General features: G+C 38.7%; 1 protein-coding gene across 1 annotated transcript in view; it reads right to left on the bottom strand.

Moving 5' to 3' along the window:
* Positions 1-20,795, bottom strand: part of ROBO1 (roundabout guidance receptor 1) — a 580,691-nt gene that overhangs the window by 30,875 nt on the left and 529,021 nt on the right. Inside the window, exons 15-20 of the mRNA XM_056496975.1 lie at positions 18,697-18,928; positions 17,349-17,470; positions 13,752-13,923; positions 6,407-6,604; positions 2,996-3,022; positions 345-387 (exon numbers count right to left, since the gene is read on the bottom strand). Of these exons, the coding sequence (XP_056352950.1) occupies positions 345-387; positions 2,996-3,022; positions 6,407-6,604; positions 13,752-13,923; positions 17,349-17,470; positions 18,697-18,928 (794 nt within the window). The remainder of the gene's footprint in view (positions 1-344; positions 388-2,995; positions 3,023-6,406; positions 6,605-13,751; positions 13,924-17,348; positions 17,471-18,696; positions 18,929-20,795) is intronic.

Raw genomic sequence — 20,795 nt, 5'->3', positions numbered from 1 at the left:
TAATCTTCATAAAGGCTGTGACTTAATTATTTCTACTCCCTTAATCAGGTGGTAAGCCAGGTCTTTATTTCGAAGTTAAAGCACTCCCTCTGCTGCTCATTTTTTGAGATGCAGTTTTTACAGGTTAACAGAAATTGTTTTGGAAGTCAACCTAAAAATTCAAACCATATACCTTCCTTCTAAACAGAAAAATACATGGCCAAAATGTATACATTAATATAATGAACTAAAACATATCTCTGCAAGTGATTATTCTGCCATCACTACAAGGACAAATGAACTCCCAGAATCCTTACATTTATTTGCACACAATTTATACCTAGAAGAATAAAGCACATAATTACCTGCCTCCACTGCTTACGGCCTCTCCTCCTCTCTGATATGTTACTGGAATAGTTAAAGATAAAAAGAAGGAAAAAATTTAAAAATCATACAAGATTCCTTCAATAACCATATTTCACCTTTGTTTCAGCTAAGATACCAATTGTGCATTGTTTATACATTAATTCTGAGTCTCATTCTGCAAGCTACTGCTTCAAATCCAAGTTTAGACATAATACTTGTGTTGCTTGATAACTGCTAGTCCCAGTCCCAACAGGGTTTTATATTTCAGTTCTGTTCTGAGCACACACACACATGTATTGCTTAAGAAAGCAGGAAGCCATACATCAGGTTGAACTTATTCTTAACATAACTCTGCTGACTTCAGTGGAGTTACTCTGTGGAAGAATTTAGGTCATATATTTATTTCATGAATGGCTGGATGTTAAAGCTTTGCTCTACCTTATTATTTTGGCAAGATTAAAGAGGTATCACGATTCTATAACAGACCTTCCTTCCAATGTAAATAATGGCTGAAGCTACTGCAAAAACAAATGCTTTTTCTGAATGTTAGTGCCATACATTCAGGGAACAAGCACACTCTAGAAGTCCACAGAACCTCCACATTTTATAACATTTTACAACTGGATTTATAAATTATACTAAATAATCTAAAAATATGTAAATCTTGATTAAAAAACAGTCTGGCAGAAAGAACACTTTCTAAAATAGAAGGAACTAAGCTAGTTTTTCTATAATTTCAGAAGTATTCTCCATCAACAAAGTGGATGTCCATATGCATTTGTTTGTTGGCATAGATTATATATCCTTCACAGGAAGCAAGATGCTTGAGAAGTTAGTTTTTAGGATGCAAACATCCATGAAGAAACAGTGCTATAAATTCTGCAGATTTGCATTGGGTTTGTCAAAGGGTTAAGGAGGCTGCCTCCCTGCAGATACTGATGGATTCTACAATTTCCAGCTAGAAATGTGCTGAAAACAAGCAGCCAAATTCTGCTCTTTAGAAGAACTCCAAACTGGGAGTCTGCAAGAGAGAGATAAATGCTGGCAGTGATTACAATAACAGGATTAAAATGTAGGATGCATTCCTACAGGTAAGTAAGTCTTTTACTGCAGGTAATGCTACAAAGGGGAGCCTGGTTCCATTTAAAGTCAAAGCATGACTGAGACTCTGGATTGAAAAACAAGGATTTTTCTTTTAAGTGTTTTACATGCTTGATATTTTCCCCAATTTCTTCTTTAAAAATCTCAGGACTATTTATTTTCCAGCTCTGACATATCTTAAGAAACCCTTGTATTTTCTTTTAATGTTAAGAATCCAATGGAGAGAATAGAGGTTAGCTTCCAACCTCTGCAGAATTTCAGTGGCTTGCTACAGCAGAGAATCCAACAGAAGCTCTCTGTTCAGCCAATTAAAGTAACAGCAAAACAATAAAGAACTTGAATTATTCTCCACCAAGGCACTCAAAGGTTTACAGAAACACTGAGGGCCACTCTGGCTCATGCTGAACAACTCCACTGAACAAGAAGTCTGACTTTTGAGAGCAGGCACTCACTCTCCGGTTTGATCAGAAGCACTTGGGTGACTCTCACCCAGCTCAGCCCAGGTGGATGAGGGCAGGCACACAGGGTTTGCTCCCTCTGTGGTCCAGCCTGCAGGATGTAACTCAGCTGCTGCACAGAGGCCACACCAGTGCTGATTATCAGCTAGTATTCCCTGGGAAGCTGGCTGTGCACAGGAGGGTGGGTGGGTTTTACCCTGCCTGGATATCCACATCCTGCAGGTCTCTAGTGAAAATGGAGGATTTACAACAAAGGAGGAAGAAACAACCTGAATGCTCACTCAGGCTGTAGCTAAAAGAAAAGCAGAATACTGATGGGTACAGAATGTGTTGGGTTTTATCTACTGCAGAGGATGTGCTGCTCAGCTGCCAGACTGTAGGACCTGCTGAAGGTCAGCTCTACAGCATGGAAAGGCTCTCATGGGCTTTGGTGAGCTGTGGTTCAACACAAAACAAAAAAATAAGGTGATTTTAACTCGCACTAACTTTGAAATTCACCTCTTTTTAAGCTGAACAGGATAATTCTTTTAATAATTCATAACAAAATACCATTTAAGGTAGGAAGCAAAGAAATCTAACTGCTGTAACACTTTGATTTTCTGTATCTTCCAAAGCAGACAACTCTGAGGTCACTGGATTAATGCAGATTCAAAGGAGAGAAAAGGAACAAATATTTCACCAACTATAATCTCACTGAATCTCTTTCAAGTCAGCATCTGGGCTTTGCTAAGTCATTCCTCCTCCATCAGAAGAGCCTTTTGCTTTGCTAGATGTGGGAAGCCACACTACTCCCTTGGAATATGCAGGAAGGGAGCCCAGGTTGTACAAACTGACAGGATCATGCTACAAAACTGCATGCTGGCATGGAATGGTGTGCTATGAAATGGTACACACAACTAGAAAATATTGTCAGCCACAAAGCAAATGCACACTGCTCAGAAAACAAATAATGATGCCTGTCATTAATGACATTGTTTAAAAAAAAACCTCTTCAGAACAGCTGGGCTGGTTGGTTATGTCAGAGAAAGAGAAATAGTACCACAAACACATGCTTAAGTAACAAAGAAGGGGGGAAAAGTGCAAATATATACCTGTTGGTGTGAAGGTAAAAGACGGGACTGAAAAATCAAAACAAAATACAAACTGGTTATTAAGCTGAAGAGAGAAAGGAAAACATACCACATTAGTATAAATCTAGCAGACAGCTGAACATAAAACAAATATATATAACTAACCCACTAGTTCAGTCATATAGATATAAAAATAACACTAAAATTGCAATTCAGAATGAAGACTGTCCCTGAAGGTACTATGTTGGAAAAAAAAAAAAAAAAAAAAAAAAAAAAAAAAAAAAAAGCCAGAAAAGCAAAAAGCTTGATATTCTGTTGTGCTCCTGAGGGGATGAGACTCTGGTTTAGCTTTTCAAATCCCTCTCAGTTTGGTATTTTAAGTTTTTTTCTGAAAATCCTAGCACAAACAAAACCCCCACACTGTTAATCATTCTAGAATGCAGAATGACAAATTCCTTAACAAAGCCTTATCAAGGTCCTATTGAATCTTATCTGCAGTTCACTAAGTAAATGCTCATTACACTGAACTAATAGGCACACTTAAGTATTCAGTAAGGAAATAATAATCATAAAAAGGAACAAAGAGAACTGCTGTTTTACTGCCTCTGAATCAAGAATGGCTCCAACTTTCACTGTAATAAAGACACTAAAATCTACTGCAGCAATTAATTTTTGTTTTCAGAGATGAGACTGCTAAACAGAGTTATTATCTTTCTTAAATAACCACAAAAAAAGAAAATCTCTCTAGATATAACACCTTTCTACCTTCCACCCTTGGCTTTAAGAGGGAAAGGTTAACAACAGAACAATGACAGTCCCTGACAATCTTCCCTCTCACAGCTACAATAAATCCTCTTTGGATCAATAGGGTCTCTAATCCAAATACAGAGCCGCAGCATCTGCTCTTCCTATTAGCACATGCTCCCCCTCCTGTTGACAAGACAGCATCGTTTTCCTCTCCCTGATGGCAGAACAAGGCTAACATTGCCCTTTCTGATGCCAGGGGAAGGTAAGAGAAACAACCAAATATTCACTAAAACAGCCTGGAGACAGAAGCTGATCAGCAAAGCCAGCACAGAAGGAAAAGGTTCTGGCTAAGAGAACAACTTCTCAGTCTTGTTTATTTAAAAACTCCAAACTTTGTGGAGAGTGTAGTGTGTCTTGTTGTTATAATTTAGGATATGCTGTAGGTTTGCCCCATTCTTACCAAGCCAATTTATTTCCAGGGATATGACACTAAGCAAAGAAAGAAAAATTGAGTATTTGCCCATTTCAGGCTACATTTGTAGCAAAGCTTTTTTTTCTTGGGAATACCATTGTATTTTCTTTGAGCTAGGCCTTTCCCCATAGTTAACTTTAATTTAGTTACATTCCAAATATAGAACCATAGTAACAAGCTTTCATTAAAATTGAATGGACATTTAAACCTGAGCTATTCCAAGGAGAATCAAGAATCTCAAAATAATTTGCAATTACAGGGACATGAAAAATAATCTGAAGCTACTATTCTGTGAGCTAAGTACTAAATCTAGTTTAGTTTCCTAAGGAACTGAGGAGGTTCAACTGAAAGAAATCTTATTGCTACCACATGAAAGAATGACTTAATTCTAAGACCATCTATTAATAAACTCTTCTGAGTGTGTAGGACTGCTAGTACAGTATGTATGTGTGGGAGTAGTGAAGTATTTTAACAGATGACAGGCCTGAAGCTAAATATGAAAATAAATAAATGCAAGACTGAGGAAAGTTTGGGCTTGCAGTGATGGCTTGATGAACTGCAGAGTGGCAAACTACTTTGCAATTCATATTTCACTAAAGATAGGTTTTGCCTTTGAAGAATACTTGATACCAGAGATACATACCCTACTTTTCTGTACACTTTCATTTAAACTCCCCCAAATTACACAAAAGATATTTTTACAGATATTGAAAAACACAGCTGTTTTGAACAATAGCTGATGTCACTGAAGTAAGCATTTTTAAGGACAAATTGTATGCCTTTTGCTTAATCATAGGTACTGGTGAAAGCACAGTGATGTTAGTGTGATAGAGCTGTAGAAAGGCAGTGGCAGCATGCTATTAGTAAAACAAAACAGCACAGGCCAGAGCAGCACTACTGGGGGCTGTCCTGCCTAAGAAATCCCAGCAGAACACAATGAAGGGTGCAATTCCTTCCCAATTTCCTGGGCTGCAACTCCAGTACAACCACTGTGCCTGGACCCACAGTGAGCACTGATACTTTACTAGCACACAGGACCTCTCACCACTGCAACACTCCAGACCTATTTCCATGTTTCCACTCACTCATTTGCTATTTTTAGCACTGCTTCTTTTACATAGCAATGTATTGCTGCTGTTAAAAACCATTTGTTTTTGATTTGCCTGGGTTCTTGCCCATAACACATTCATTCTTGGGGACTAAAGACTGTCACCTCATGACACCTTTCATACACAAAGGTGTATCCACCTTTTAAACCTAGCCCTGTCTTCTGATTGCTGAACATCAAATATAATCCCTGTAGTTCTTCAAAAGTAGGATCTCCCATTTTCTGATTCATTCCAAAATTTATCGTTCTCACTCTACAAGTGCCTATGAGGTACTGCTTTGAGACATAATGACCTGTAGCTCACCAAAATCAGTTTTTATTTCCAGGTTTAACCAGGAAAGTATTTGATCTGGGGGAGTAATTTTTTTTTTATTCCAGAAGATCTTCCAGGTAGGGATTTTAGTTATGTTTGTCAAGATAGTACACTGCAAAGCACTGCTTGACCACTGACAATGTGATACATAAGGCATATCAATAACATGAAATAAATTAAAATGAGGAGTGTTTTAAGTTAGCCCCACTGCTGCCATTCTAACTATACACAGATGCAGGATGGGACAGCCCCAGAACTCAGTCCCAGCCAAGGGTCTCACAACAGCATTCATGAAAAGAGTCTTGGAAAGCTGACTGACCATTGTGCTTTTGCAAACAGCCACCTTCCCCCAGAACAGAAGAAATTCAAGTACCCACACCCAAAGTGTTACTGCAATGTTCACCACTGTTAGCACTCCCAGCAGCAGGCAAAGCACTGAACAGGGGGACAAGGAGCTGCCACCCCTTCAGATGGCTCCTCTTCAGATACAGAGAGCAAGGACATATTGGAAGCTCCCAGCCTTAAACCCATCTTTACATTTCTCATTTGTAGGAGCATCTTTATAAAAACCTACTCCTGGTATTCAGCTCAAGGCATATGCTCTAAAGCCAGACTTAGCACGTTATGTCAATATTGCTGCTCTCTGCTCTGGCTCCTGACCCATGCTCCATGGAAGTACTGAAGTAAACTGATAATTCCTTATGCCTGAGAAGAACAAGAGACTGATGACAAAATAAATAGGCAGCAAACAGGCATTCAGCAGGGAGCAGGCTGACATAGGCAATAGGGCACCTTTTCTGATACCAGCATAAGTACTCGTGAGTCCATTCCTCTTCTTCCTGTGGCGGTACAACCAGATGCTGAAGACCATGAGGATGATCCAACAGGCTGCACCAATCCCAGCAATGAAGGCAGGCTGCTTTACCACATCAGAAATCTGCTGGGCTAAACTGACTTGATCCTCTGAAGACACGGGGTTTCCATGAGAATCTGAAACAGAGACAATTAATTTGGATGAGCAGCTGTGAAAGGCAGCATGAAAAGAGCTGGCATAACTGCAGTCCAGTTTCTCATGGTAAAATCCTTAAGACTGCTCTTAAAATCTCCCTTATGCAGGTTTAGACAGAAGGGTTTGTTTTCTGTGCAAGACAGGTACCTCCAATATCACTGACTCTTGTTTGCTTACAAAAGCTGCTAAAATCAGGCTACGAGGTATACAAATAGAAAGGCTCCTAAATTACAAACTTGTGGACTACTATTTTTTTTTTTCTTTCGTTTTAAAAAAAGCAACATCAGCTTCAGAAAATTATTCAGAAAATCAGCAAAAAACATAGCAAATGAAAAAAAGCTCTAGTATGAAATATGTGTTGCAATGTGAATGGGTACAAGTCAGCTCCCCAAATGTCCACTCTCAGAACTGACAATCACAGTTACAAATTTAAACTACATTTCCATGAGGTTGGTATTGAGGGAGGTATTTTAATTTAGCAGTTCTTGACAGATTACTTAAATCTTGTATTACACAGTCTAATGTACTGCTTGCAGTCTCTCAGTCTCTCACTTTGACCTCAATTTAAAAAAGACTGAATATTTAAAAGGATGTAGAAAAGTAAAACTACAAAATAACCAATCCTGCCCCCTTAAATACAGCTGAAAAAGCTAAAGGATAACTAAAAAATTATTTATGAATTGATAGAAACAGCCAAGGAGTCTCATTAGTAATGAACAAGCAGTGCCTTTCAAAACCAGCTCAGCCTTAAATAACTCACATCAAAATAAAGAACAAGTATTTTATCACAGACTATTAATTTTTTTATTTTTTTTTTACAGAGACAGCACCTTTAAGAATTGGTCTTTTCTGCTCTTCCAGTACTGAACTTTTGCAGGAACCTTCTAGGAACAGCAGTAAGAAGACCCAGTTAGTGACCAAGCTTTCTGACTGAAGTGAAGCAGCTCAAAGCCAAAATACTGCCTTCATGTTGCTTTGCCACCACAGTGAGTGCTCACTGGAAATTTCATTATTGCACAGGGCAAGGGCAAGAACTCAAAGCCTTTACTCAGAGCGGATATTGCTTTACACATTCCACAGCCTGGTCTTTGAAATACCCACTTTTACTCCTGTATAAATCCAAGAGATAGTTTATACTATTGCCCATGACATCAAATTGAGAATGAGAGATCAGTGTTTTTAGGAGAAAGATGCTGTTATTAATGCCATTAATACGAACTATATAAGAAATGAAAACTTAATTGCTTTAAACTAGTATCTTTTCCCTATGAACTAAGAAAACAGAATAGAATAGATAAATTTTTGTTCTTTTCTACGATGACATCTTGCATTATGCCAAAATAAAATATAAGCCTACATAAAATATAAGAAACTGCAATACAAACAGGAGATGGAATCACAACAGATTATTTCCTCTGGAAAAGGATACCTTTTTGGATGGAAATGGTTAAATTAATAACAGCTCCTTCCAGTGAAGGATTCCAGATTCCAGTTATTGTGACCTTGAAGTCAAATATCTATTTTGCCGAGAAATCACCCTCGCCTTTGACTGCTACCTTATTGGAAATTTTATTTCATATTTCAGCTCTCTTTATCTTCTGTGATCCTAAGTGCACTGCCTAGCCTGAAAGTTCAGCAGGCAGACTCATTCTTTTCTTACTAATACACTCTTTGTGTCTGCTGGGTTTATGGATTTCACGCCTATTTGTGCAAGGTTAAGATGGGTTGCTTCAGATTTTATGGAGACAGCCAAGTGAAGTTCCACACAAGTGGCCAGATGGGCTTAAATGTATAAAGAATACTGTGACCAATGAATTAAAGCTGTCATCTCATCTTTTGTCTCTCTGCAGCTGAGGCCATATTAAGATATGAAAACTTGCATCATCAGTCTCCTTTTCAAAATGAGTAATTTCTGTGTTTTTAAACAGCTACAGTCCCTTATACAACTTAATGGAATAGAATAAAACATTTTATAGAGAGACTCTGGTCCTAAATAAATAAGAATGATAATTTTTTTTGTCTCATCCTTAAAATATATATTTTAAAACAATAAATCCAGGAGAAAAAAAAATCATAATCTCAAAACCCAAATAAGAACGTCTTCTAAACATGTCAACAATTCACTCATAATACATAAAGACAGTACTTTTATATACAGTTTGCTTTGCTTAGTTAATGTGTGTCTGAATATTATAAAATCCTGAAGAATCTTTGACTGTTTATTATCCTAATTTTAATTAACATTAATTTCATGCTATTATTTTACTTGCCAATGCAAGTGCAAGAACAGCATAATAATAAAGTTTCTTTTAAGAAATTAGGCTTCTGGCACATTGAATATGGGTGGACTGTTAGAGCCATTATATAAGCTGGTATATATTTATGCACATGGGAAAAAGAAAACTGCATCTCTGTTCACATCCTGTCAGATAAATAGCAGAAAAGGAGAGGAGAGGGAAGGGCTTTCACAAGGTCACATTTGACTACATCCTACTCCTCTTATAATTAAAAAAATAGAAAGTAAGCTAAATATAAACAGAATGAAATTTAGTGACCTCCTCATCATTAAAAGCTTCCAGGAACATTATATTGGAAGTCTTTCTTTGAGAAGGGCACCTTCCCTCTCAACAAGAGCCCTGTGAGATCCTGAACGACCACTCCTGGAAATAACTCTTGAACTAAAAAAAAAAAAAACAAAAAAAAAAAACCCTACTTTTTCTTCATCCCAGGAAATTTCTGGAACTTTGACTGATATACAACTGGTTCATAATGAACACTCCTGTTCCTGCTTGCACTCTTCAGGGAGATGTGCCAAAACAATAAGTGAACATAAACATTCTATGGCAAAGTGCATCCTACTGCCAGAGCAGCAGCCGCAGCATTTCATGTACTTGGAAATGCCTCAGAGTTGTTGGAGCAGGCTGATCCCACAGCTCCCTGAAACCAGCATATTATCACAGTGACTCATCCCTTCTACCCTGAGATAAGAGCTCTCTTTTTAATCACAGATAATGTTGCTATGGCTTTTGCTCACAAGCCATTCAGTTTGAATGTCTTGAAGCTCCAAGTTTCAAACTTCAATTGAAACGAATTAGAATTTACATAGAGAACTGGAACCTCTAATCCTCTAATGTTAAATAGTCATAAAAATAATAACAATGTGAAAGTTAACATTTAAGTTGCTAAATGATAAATAAAAGATTAATATCCATTTATGACTGGAATGCCAAAGATTCAAAAAAGTCAGGAAATTCCAGGTGTGCAGGCAACTTAACTTTGCCTTTTACAAGTACAACCGATAGAATGGTAATTTTCCATATGTGTGTCTCATTCAGTATGAAAAATGTACAAACACTTAGGAATATCTAAATGGTGTTGACATTGATAATTCTGGCAATAGAAAATTTGCAAAGCACCTGAAACCTGTAACATATTGTTTGAGTGTTATCTCAAAGATATGTGCATGATGAAATATGAAAATTATTTGGTGAAATACTAGTGAGGTAAGAATATGTTATTTCAAGATGTATGTGCACCAAACTGATAAAATATCAGTTATGCACTTCAATCTTAAAACATACAGCTTGAGGTGACAGCACCAAACTAATTTGAAAGAGTTTGCTTTGAGGGGTAAAAATAAAGATTACTTTCTTAAGTTGTTTTCAGGCCACAAACAAAAATATCAACAAAAAACCCCTTACAACTATCACAATCAAAGTACCTTAAGGGCTGACAGAATAATATCCTGAAGGCATGCTAGCTGGTTCACAAATCAAATGAAGCAATTAGAATAATAAAGATTTGATGAGACTTTCTTGTGTTTTGTACACTTGAGACATTCACTGGTTGAATAATACACTCAACATTTACAGTAATTGTGCAGACATCTCTTAATAAACAACTGCATACCATATATTCACACAAATTATGTGTTTAGGAGTAACATTAACTGCAATTGTGGGGCTTCTCAGAGCTGGTACCAGAAACAAAACACATCACATGTTCCAATGTCACTACTTATCTGTCAATAAGCACAGGTAATACTGCCAAGCTACCACAGGCAGTTTCCCATCACTCTACAAAAGCTAGGCTGGAGATCAGTAAATAATTGCTAATTCTCAGCTTTCTGCACAGAGCATTTTTGTAAACAAGGTCTTTAAGTTATTTGTTGTAACAAGAGAAAAAAAAAACAAACCAGTTTCTAATTGAAATTCTATGATTTTTTTTCTCCACAGCTCATTGTTATAAGCAAAATATAGTGAGCTGTGGCTAGGTATCATTAATTTTTTTTAACACCAAAGCTTTTTCAGTCTTTCTTTATGTAAAATATAATCTTTTCTTTTAAAACAAACAAATAAATTAACTAACTAACTTTTTTCAGTCCTTGGAATCGCACAGAAAGCTTTAAAAGATCATTCAAAAGCCGAGGGGCACATTCAGAAGCTTCCTGCAGGGTGTTTTAAGGAGACACATAATTTTTCAGTTGATCTCATGATTTTATGAATAACAAGCAAGTTATTTCGTTGGCTTGTCCCTGGTGGCAGGGGAAGTCTGGGGTACCACAGCTCAGTGAGCTGCTTCGTGTCAGCAGGGACGTGGAAAATGAAAGAGCTCCGAGATTACAATTTGTACCTGTCTCTGTAACAGGTTAAGTGTGTGCACCAGGTCATTTATCACAGCTCAGCTGATGCATGGCACTGTGATTGCACGCCTCAGCTCCCAGGGAATCCGATGTCTCCTGTCCTCCCCTCTCGTTCTGGAAGGCAGCTCCCAAAGGTGCAGCCTCCTCCTGCCACACACCCTGCTGAGACTGCCCAGGAACATCCCAGAGTCACAAACCTGGCAGCATCCCACACGGCACACAGGCTCAGAGAGGAGACCAGAGCCAGCCACAGCCCAGGCTCACGTTTTTGGGTGAAAAACACATTTCTAAGGAGATAGATGTTGGATTTTAATGAAAAGTTCTTGTTTAAAAAGTGAACCTCTGAATCACACAGTATATTCTGTTTTCACACATGGAATTCCTATATATAGTGTTTTGTTTTGTTTTTTTTTAAATGAAGAATTGCAGTAATTCAGGTATCAGGGAAAGATTTCCTGGAGGAATAGCAGGGTCAGAGATGTAGTAGCTTGAAGCTGTCCCACAGTTCTTAGATCACATACATACAGCATGTCCAGACTGTTTCAAACCTTCTACAGGGATCATCCTTAGCCCTCTTTCCTGCCCCTCCCTGGCCTCCCTCCCACCTCTCTGTACCAATGTAATTTATTGCTGGTGAAAAGTGCCAGCTGATGACATCAACAAATTAATTTTCTTTCTTCAGAAAGCTACCCAGAAAACTCTGCTCCACCCCCATGCTGGGAGCACTTCTAAGAACTAGGAATCCAATTCCTTGAGGGGGCTGGAGGAGAACTTGTACCACAGGGCAGAGTTGGATAATCTGCAGCCATTCTTCTACCTGGATCATTTAGGTTGATCTGTCCTAGCAAAGAGTGCTGCCTCCCAAATGTAGGCACTAATTTTCAGCAGCCTCCTGCAGCTGCTGAAATGGTTGCAGCAATGTTTAGATATTTCATGGTTCTGTCTCTTGTGGCATGGATCTCCACGAGATTCCTGTCTCCACATCTTTGCATGTAACAACAAATTATGGGATGTTCTACAGTACACCTAGACTGGGCCATGTCCCTTAATTAGAGGCAAGAAATGAAAGCAAACTCCAACCATGAGGAAATACGTGTGTTCTACCAGACTTGCACATCTGAACATCCTTCAAGGTGTGGGATCACTTGTTTTCTAACCTAGTGCCAATAAAGGCCAAGAACCGAGAAATGGCAAAAACCATATCCTGACAGTCTCATTTGTTACTTTTTCCACTTAACAAAACCTCAAAGTGATTAAGTTCCATTATAAAATTCACCTTCATTTAGAATTTAATTATCATCAGACAAAATGGGAAAAAAAGAAGTAGCTATGGAGCCCTTGGCTTTGAAGATTTGAGGTTATCCTCATAAACATCACCAATGCAGAATTTTCAAAACCTGAGCCATATAGAATAAACTTGATTTTGACTGGCTGTAGAAAGCTGTGAATGGTAGCTGGCTGTAGGGAGGAACAATCTAACAAATAACTGCAGGGTTTTCCTGTAATAATTCCATATTCATGGATTATCATACAAGCTGTGTGCAATTTTATTTTAAAATCTCCATCAATGTAATTGGGAATCATATACCTGCCTAATTTAAGTAAGCTAAAGATGGCCTTCCTTTTTATACCTAAGGAAATGTACAAGTAATTTTCCATATTAGTTGCTCTGTCTTGTTTTCACATGCTCTTAATTACAGATTTTTAAATATAACAAGTGAAATGAGAAGGTAGATCTACTAATGATACAGAGATAGACAGGACATAAAGTCCAAAGCAACATGCTGAGCTTGCTTTCATAATTATATACTGTAATGATAAGGTATTTTGCTCCAGGCATATTATAAAGCAGCATATGACTATACTTAAAGCTACTTTAAATAAAAATCTTCTGCTAACCAACAGCAGAGATGCATTTTTCTCAGAAACATCCAGGAGCAATGTCCCTGGTCAACATTTATGACTGTGTTGTTTCATGTAAATGAGATTAGAAAGTCAAATTATTGTAAATCATTTGTGTACATATTTTTTCCTGCACTCAGGTTATTTACTAGCTTTCACACATAGTTAGCATTTATTGTGCTTAATTTTAGGGTGCTTGTTTTTTTGCTTCAATAATGATAAAATTTGGTCAAGACAAATTACACCCCTAAAGTGGATCAACATCTAGTGATTCATACTCCCCTACGAGGAGTGTACTTCCAGTTTTAAGTGTGAAAATTCACTTTGAAAAGTCAACAACTAAAAAGCACTGCTGTACTGGGAGTTAAAACAAAACAAAACAAAACAGTGTTGTTTTAATCCCCCCCCATTAGAATGCAGTTCTAAGGCAAGTTTAAAACCAGAAATGCTAAATCCTGCTATTCCAGAGATCAAGTAACACTATCCATTTCACTTGTCCTGAAAGCATTTCTGGTGCCATAAAAGACGAGAGCAAACAAACAGAAATCCCCCAAACCAACAGGCAGGATTAGCAGGAAGCTTACCTAGCTGGATAAATTGGGGATCACTTTTCACTCCAGGTCCTGCCCCAGTGCTTGCAGCCACTTCCACGCTGTATCGGATCCCTGGCACGAGGGAGGGGATGACCACGGAGAAGGTGGTTCCATCCACTGTCTTGTTGATGTGGTATCTGCTCTCATTGCCAAGGCACCACACCTGCAGGCAAGCAGAAGCATGGCACATGTAAATGTTCAAAACTCAACGTTGTAGGGTAAGAAGAAGGAAAGTTCACACATTCTTTTCTTCTGGATGGAGAAATTTATCCTTTGTTGCTGTTCTAACATCTCCATTGACTCCTGTCCTAGGCCCTCTATGAACACTGGCAAGACACTTCTTGTTCCAAAGAGCTGCTCCAACTACTACCATTACTTGATGAATTTATCACAATTCATTTAGAGTTCAACAAGTGCTAATGAAACTACAAGCACAGAAGAAATGAGGGAGGCCTGTCAGCCAAGAGCTGTTCACATAAACAACAGATTAAGAGCATTCAGTTAAACGAATCTGCAATTCTCTTCTTCAGGAATTATGTGTCACTCAAGTGCACAAGCAAGTCTTTCAACATATGACATCTTAAGAGAACTAATGTCATGCTGGGATTAGATGGCAGCAAGGGGCAAATATGGAGTGGTATGCTGTATTCTAATGGAGACAAAGTGTGACATCAGATCTCACTGTTTGGTTGAGACCAAGACACAGGTCTAGTGACTTCAAATCACAAATTCATATATTACATCAGTGACATTAAATGGTTGGGAGAAACAATATGATGAGATATCTTTATGTCTTTAGGCCTGAGTCACTGATGTGGCAAATGCTTTTAGGAGGATGGTTGAACTCACAACTGCTATTCAAGGAGAAGCAGCAGCTAATCTACATCTGCTAAAAAAAATCATGCAGCTGTGCCTATTTCCTTTTTGTGCCCCTTTCACAAATGTACTGCTCTACAAAGAACATTTATCCAGAAAGTTAAATTAGTTAAATTCAATACTTTATCTGTAAAGAAGCAAACTTGGCTGAGAACACAAGCATATCAGAACCTGAGCTGATTGTGCACGGGAGGGAAGACTTTGCTTTCAACATATGGAGCTCCTAAAAGATTTAGTACCCAGATAGCTGCTTTAAATCCCTTGTGCAATTCTGCTGCTGTGGAGGTTGCCAGGTGAGGGGGATAGACTTTCACATGCAGAACAATTGCTACAGCCCCTCTGCACAGCCCTTTCTGCCTGGACACTGGAAATTTTATCTCACCTTCAGGACATTGTAAAGACCCTTTTTCCTTCTCTGGATGCCACAGACTGAAACAAGGCTTGTGGGACAAAGTGGGGATGTGGGATGGATTTTAAGTTCCTTTGAAATCGAATCCCAACACAGGATATACATAAGTGCTGCTGCAGAGCAGGTCAGAGCACATGAAGAGAATCTCCTTTTTGTATCCTGATACTACACAGAGACTGTTTCAGTCAGTGCTAGGAGTCAAACTATTACTAATACTGCTCTTGAATCCTAAAGGATGGTCACGAGAATACTCTTATATAAATAAGAACTCAATTATTGAGGAACAAAAGACTTAAATCTACATTTTGACTTAGGTAATTTTCACAGAAATTATTTTTGCTACTTTGTGAAATGGTGCATGTGCAAACAATGAAACCCATTTATTATGTACTTATAATCATGAGCTACTAATACAGAAAAAAGATTTTGTTCTTAAGCACTCAAGTACATGGAGAAGTGCATGAAACAAGAATGTCAGGTCAAATATCAAGTTGTTCAGTACTTGCCATCCTACATTTGAGTGTATACATAAATAGGCAAGTGAAAATGAACTTTTTGAATGTTATAAAAGAAGAATGAATTCACATTATAACAGACATGTAAGTGAAGAGAGAAAATTACTTATGTTGTGAATTTGAATTTCTGGGGTTTTGTGCTACTGACAATTCTTCAATTAAGATAGTATACTTCTTCCTATTTATTTTATCCTTTAATTAAAGTAGGTACACTCTTGCCTCTGATCTGAATTGCTGAGAAAATAATAAACTGCCCCACATATGTGTACCATTTTTTTTTTCATTTTCTGAAAAAAAATCCAAAAGATAGAAAAACAAGAGGGGAAGAAAAAAGAGAAAATTTCACAAGACTTCTATATGAATTTTTTTCTTGTTATTAGTTCTTAATCTAAAATCAGCAGTTCTGCATTTTTTTAGTTTTTTTGACAAAACCAGTAATTAAATATAGCAACTTAAGCAGGAATGGCATATATATTTTCACAGACACTTTTTTATGCCTGTTTTCTGTCCATGTTGAAAAGCACAAAAGAAAATAATGGCATCAATGAAGCAAATAGAGATGCAAAATGTGCCACTGTGTCACCTATTGCTACATAAGCACTGCAGTGTGCTTGCTCCAGCACCTGATAGCCTGTCACCTCAAAATCCTGGGAGGTGGGGTAGGGATTATATCCACTCAGAAATGTGAATTTCCTGACTTTTATCATTGTGTCATTGCAACCTTAACATTCCTCTGATGCAGTTTCTTGTTGGAAATAATTCCATCTCTCCAACTCAAGGTCTGTCTTTAAATGAAATAACTTAATGAGTATTTTTTCCAATTACATTATATCATATATCTGAAACTAAGCCATAAAACAGATCTTTTTTTTTGCCAGGTGACAAGGTTCTGAAAAGGTTCTATTATTCTAAATTGACCATGAAGCTTAGCAATCTCTTCCCTTTCCCATTTTTACTGAGAGGAAAAAAAAGTCAGAATGAGTTTGATGGCTAGGAATATATGTTTATAGCACTGTGCTTAAACTTGAAAAATAGCCAAGACATTCTCATTTAAAAGATTTTCTCAATAATGTGCATTTGCAGGGGGCTAAAAAAAAGCTCCTGCCCTTCCATGGCTACAAAGATTACTTGATATCTACATTTAAAACATCTTGAGCTTGCTTAGGAAAAATAAACTTAATTTACTTTGCTATGTAAATTATCACCAAAAAATTCAAACTGCAAATACAGTCTGTGTTCATAAATGAATAACAAACAATAAATATTTTTAATGTACTTTCAATTTGTTAAAAATTAAATAACATAATGAGAACTGTGTTTGGAAGAAAAAATTTCTATGCACTCATAGATTTATTATCATAGAAGCACATTCTTTCCTTGAAAGTTTTCCATTTGTTTTAACTACCCAGTTATGCATAATTTACTCAGATCTTAACACTGTTAATTATTATCCCTGAGCTTTTCAACTCATTAAGCCTGTTTATATTTACTGCCTTGGCCAGTGGGTAGCAGCTCTCAAACAGGTAGGATTCCCTCTCTCCTTGTGTGTGCATTTCCCAAGTTATAATGAAGGCAAGGCAGGAGCTGTTTTAATTAAGAGTGTTGACCCTCTGCTTTGATTTATGGAGGCTGTTTTAATTGCCTTCCACCACCTAGGCAGAATCACTAAATATGGAGTCTAAGCAGTGATTTTCTCTCCCATTTTCTCTGAGTAACCAGAAGATGGAGCCAAGCATCCACGAACAGCCCTTGCTCCCTCTGCCAGGGGACCAAGCCATGCAGCAGTACCTTGTATTCCTGAACCATCCCGTTCTGGTTGTCCTCAGGGGGTGGCTGCCAGGTGACCACGATGGCTGTCCCATTCCCATCGTTCTTAGTCACAGAAACACTCTGAGGTGGAGCACTAGGAGCTGTTTGTTAAAAAAAAAATGAATAGCTATGTTTGTCACACCCACAGCCAGTTTGTTTAAATGGAAGATGGTTTCTGGGCTCTACAGATGCAATCTTTTGTGCCCCACCCTACACAGTTTGTGCCCACAAGATAAAATGATACAGAAGGAAAATATATAACCCAACAACCAGGCTCTGAGTCCTGCTGTAGTTTTGCTGTGCAGGCCAGGAAAAGTAACACTCCAAATTGTACTCTCAGATATCCATTACCTGCCTGTCACAGTTCTGGGCACTGAGTTCCTCACTGGTCTCAAATCTTCTCACCCAGCATCGAAATTTTTGAAAAAGAAATCCTATATAGTCCCCAGCTCAGTTCCTCTAGTGTGTAAAAAATAATGAGTAATACAAAACTTACTAAAATCTGGACAGAATGCATTAGTATGAACATATTTATAATGATAATTTATGTTCTGAATTTGAAATAATCGTTCTAAAAAGTGGATGCTTAGCTGATGCTTAGGATGAATGCACACCTTTTGAACCACGTGCACCAATAAACTGAAGCTACACAGCATTTCTAATGGAGGAGGAAGATAGAAAGGGAAAGGCTGTACAGCCTAGCAGAAGCACCAAAATCCCTATTCAGAGGCAGTGGCCACCTTGCATACTTATCCTGCCTGTGCAGCAACAAAAGGAAGAGCTTTATAAACCTTTTCTTTTTAGCACATGCATGAGATGGAAATATATAATTTAGTCCACTCTATCTGTTGCCCTCATTCATATTTCCATTTCGTCTCACTGATTGATCCACATATAAAAGCCTTCTAAAAACCATGGTTTCCATTCCCCCAGCTACACTGCTTTGATGATTTCTGTGGTGTCTGCTATCTACTTAAGATAGTGATTAGCAAGTGCTTGAATCTGACAGAAGTCACTTGTGACCAGCCCATGAACTCAGCAGGGAGGAGTGCACACACTGCAGGGAAGATAAAAAAGTGAATTTCCCATTGTGTGTTGGAGAGGATTTTTGCACATCCCTCTCTCTCTCTGTCTCTCATGCCTGGCTCAGAATATTTACTTCTGTGTCACCAAACAATTCACATAATGATCAGTCTCCTCTGCCACAGATTGCTGCTCTCAAACAGCATGCACTTCAAACAAGATCAAATAATGAACATATCAGAGGAAAGCCAGCCAGGCTGCTACTTCAAAAAAGAAAGATGAAGACAGTCTAGCTCCTACTTGCCTTCTTCCAGGGTCTTTGCGAATTTCACTTCACTATCTGCTCCCTGAAACTCATTAAAGAAAGGGCGGGCCTTGATTTCGTAGTTTACACCTTTCTTCAGCTCGGGAATGATAACACTGTTTTTGGTTGGAGTCCTCACTTCAAAGATTAACCACTCTGATTCTCCATAAGATGCTGGTGTAGGCCGGTACAGAATTTTATATCCTTGAATGTACTGGGATTGCTGGTCCACCTGGCACGACAGCAGAACACACACAAAAAAGTAAATCCATAAACAGGCAGCAACCAGGGGTGATGCCCATGACACTGTGCATGGCCCCTGGACCATCCCTCCTGTTATTCAAAATAAACATCACTGCCAAAGCAGATAAAGGCTCCTTGCATTACAGCAAATTACAGGCCTGATTCACATGTGCAATAATCTCTTTGATGCTGGCAGAACTGTGCTGGTTTCCCAGGATTTAGGAAGGCATTAAAAGGGGAAAACAAAGTTGTATAATATAGCCCAGCACCATACTTCCAGTTCATGAAATGAACAGTCTTTGCACACATAGAGCAAAAGAGCTGGGCACAGGTCAGACTGGTGCCCACCTGGACCTGCAGAGCAGGGCTGGGCACGTGGGGAAAGGGAGATTTACAGTGCCAGGGCTCAGGGTGATGAACAAGGAGATCAAAGAGAGAGCCTGCCAGCTCTCCCGAGGTGTGGACACTTCCCAATCCTGTGACATGAGCACCACTTCCTGCTGCTTCCTTTTGGAGAAAGCCAATTGAGAGGGTGGCCAGCTGGCACTGTCTGTGGCTGGGCTCTGCCAGAGGGCAGATCTCCCCAAAGACTTGCCCCATGTCCACCCACTCAGGGAGAGGCCAGGTTCCAAGAGGGAACATAAATCTCAGTATAGTAACACGGATGAGACTTGGAAAAGAAAATCAAGCTGATGCTCAATGGTCCTGAGCACAATTTTATACCAAATGTGTGGAGAAAGAGATCTGAGTGTCATTGAGGGCAGATCCAGTATGTTTGGCTACAGCTGAAGCAGAAAGATTCCTTTCACAACTGATCTGTCGTGGAGCATTCACTATTTTTTAACTACTGGTTTCAATTTCTGATGAATAAGGAAGTCCAGTAACAGCCACAATAAAATTTTTAAGGTGTATCAGATTTTCCTGTTCTCAAAAATCTCATACAACGATATAATAAAACTATGTGCTTGCAATTTTAATCCAAAGACCAACACATTTCATTTTTAATAATCACATCAAGAATGCATGTGTTAGCTGAAACTGAGGTAATGCTTATTTTTGAAATTGCAGAGAAGCCATGGGCCACCCAAGAGACTGACAAAAGCTGCCTGTCTGGAAAAGGCTGCTCTGTAAGTAAAGGTCAAAGAAAACTTGCTAGGAACCTCAAAGATGTTTTAATGTATTAGTTAAAACAGGAGATTGCTTGCTGCAGGTGGCCATACTGCAGGTGAGAGTGTAATTACTGTGCAACACAGCAGATATTATTGCAGCATTGAGGAGCCCTGGGTGGAGATCAGGACTCCTCTGGGCTACAGCTCTTCTACAAAGTCAAAATGCCTTTTGTTCCTGCTCAAAATATTCTGCTATGGCATGGCAGGAGCTACAGCCCGTGCTGTGCCACATTATCCCTGCCAATATATTGGAATGTTCAGATGGAAGTCCTACAGAGACCTCAAAGCCCACCTCTTATGGGTTTATTTCTGTACATGGTATAATTATATCCCCAACATTTTCTTAACGTTGCATTCCATTTTGAAACTGATCTTTGAATTGCATTCCTCACTCTCTCAGTTCCTTTGCCATGTCCTCCATGTGGCCACCTTCCTGCTTTCTTGCTGCCAGAGCAACATTATCACTGCATTGCCTCCTTCACCTCTTCTCTCTGCACCCCACGTACTCAGTGCACCACAGGAAAGGACAGGTTCAGATGGGGCTAGCTGATTTGGGTGTGTCTGTAGCATGGGGGTAACACTTTCAAACAGAATTGTGCAATATTTCTCTGTACAGGTGACTGGCAGACAGGGAATTGCCCATGTTATCTCATCAAGGGACTGATACAAATCCTGCTGAAAGCAGTG

Source organism: Oenanthe melanoleuca, chromosome 1 (assembly GCF_029582105.1).
Source record: "Oenanthe melanoleuca isolate GR-GAL-2019-014 chromosome 1, OMel1.0, whole genome shotgun sequence".
In the NCBI taxonomy this organism is placed as follows: domain Eukaryota; kingdom Metazoa; phylum Chordata; class Aves; order Passeriformes; family Muscicapidae; genus Oenanthe; species Oenanthe melanoleuca.
Note: the sequence above shows the minus strand (reverse complement) of the source record. Positions and strands in the feature narration are given on the sequence as shown.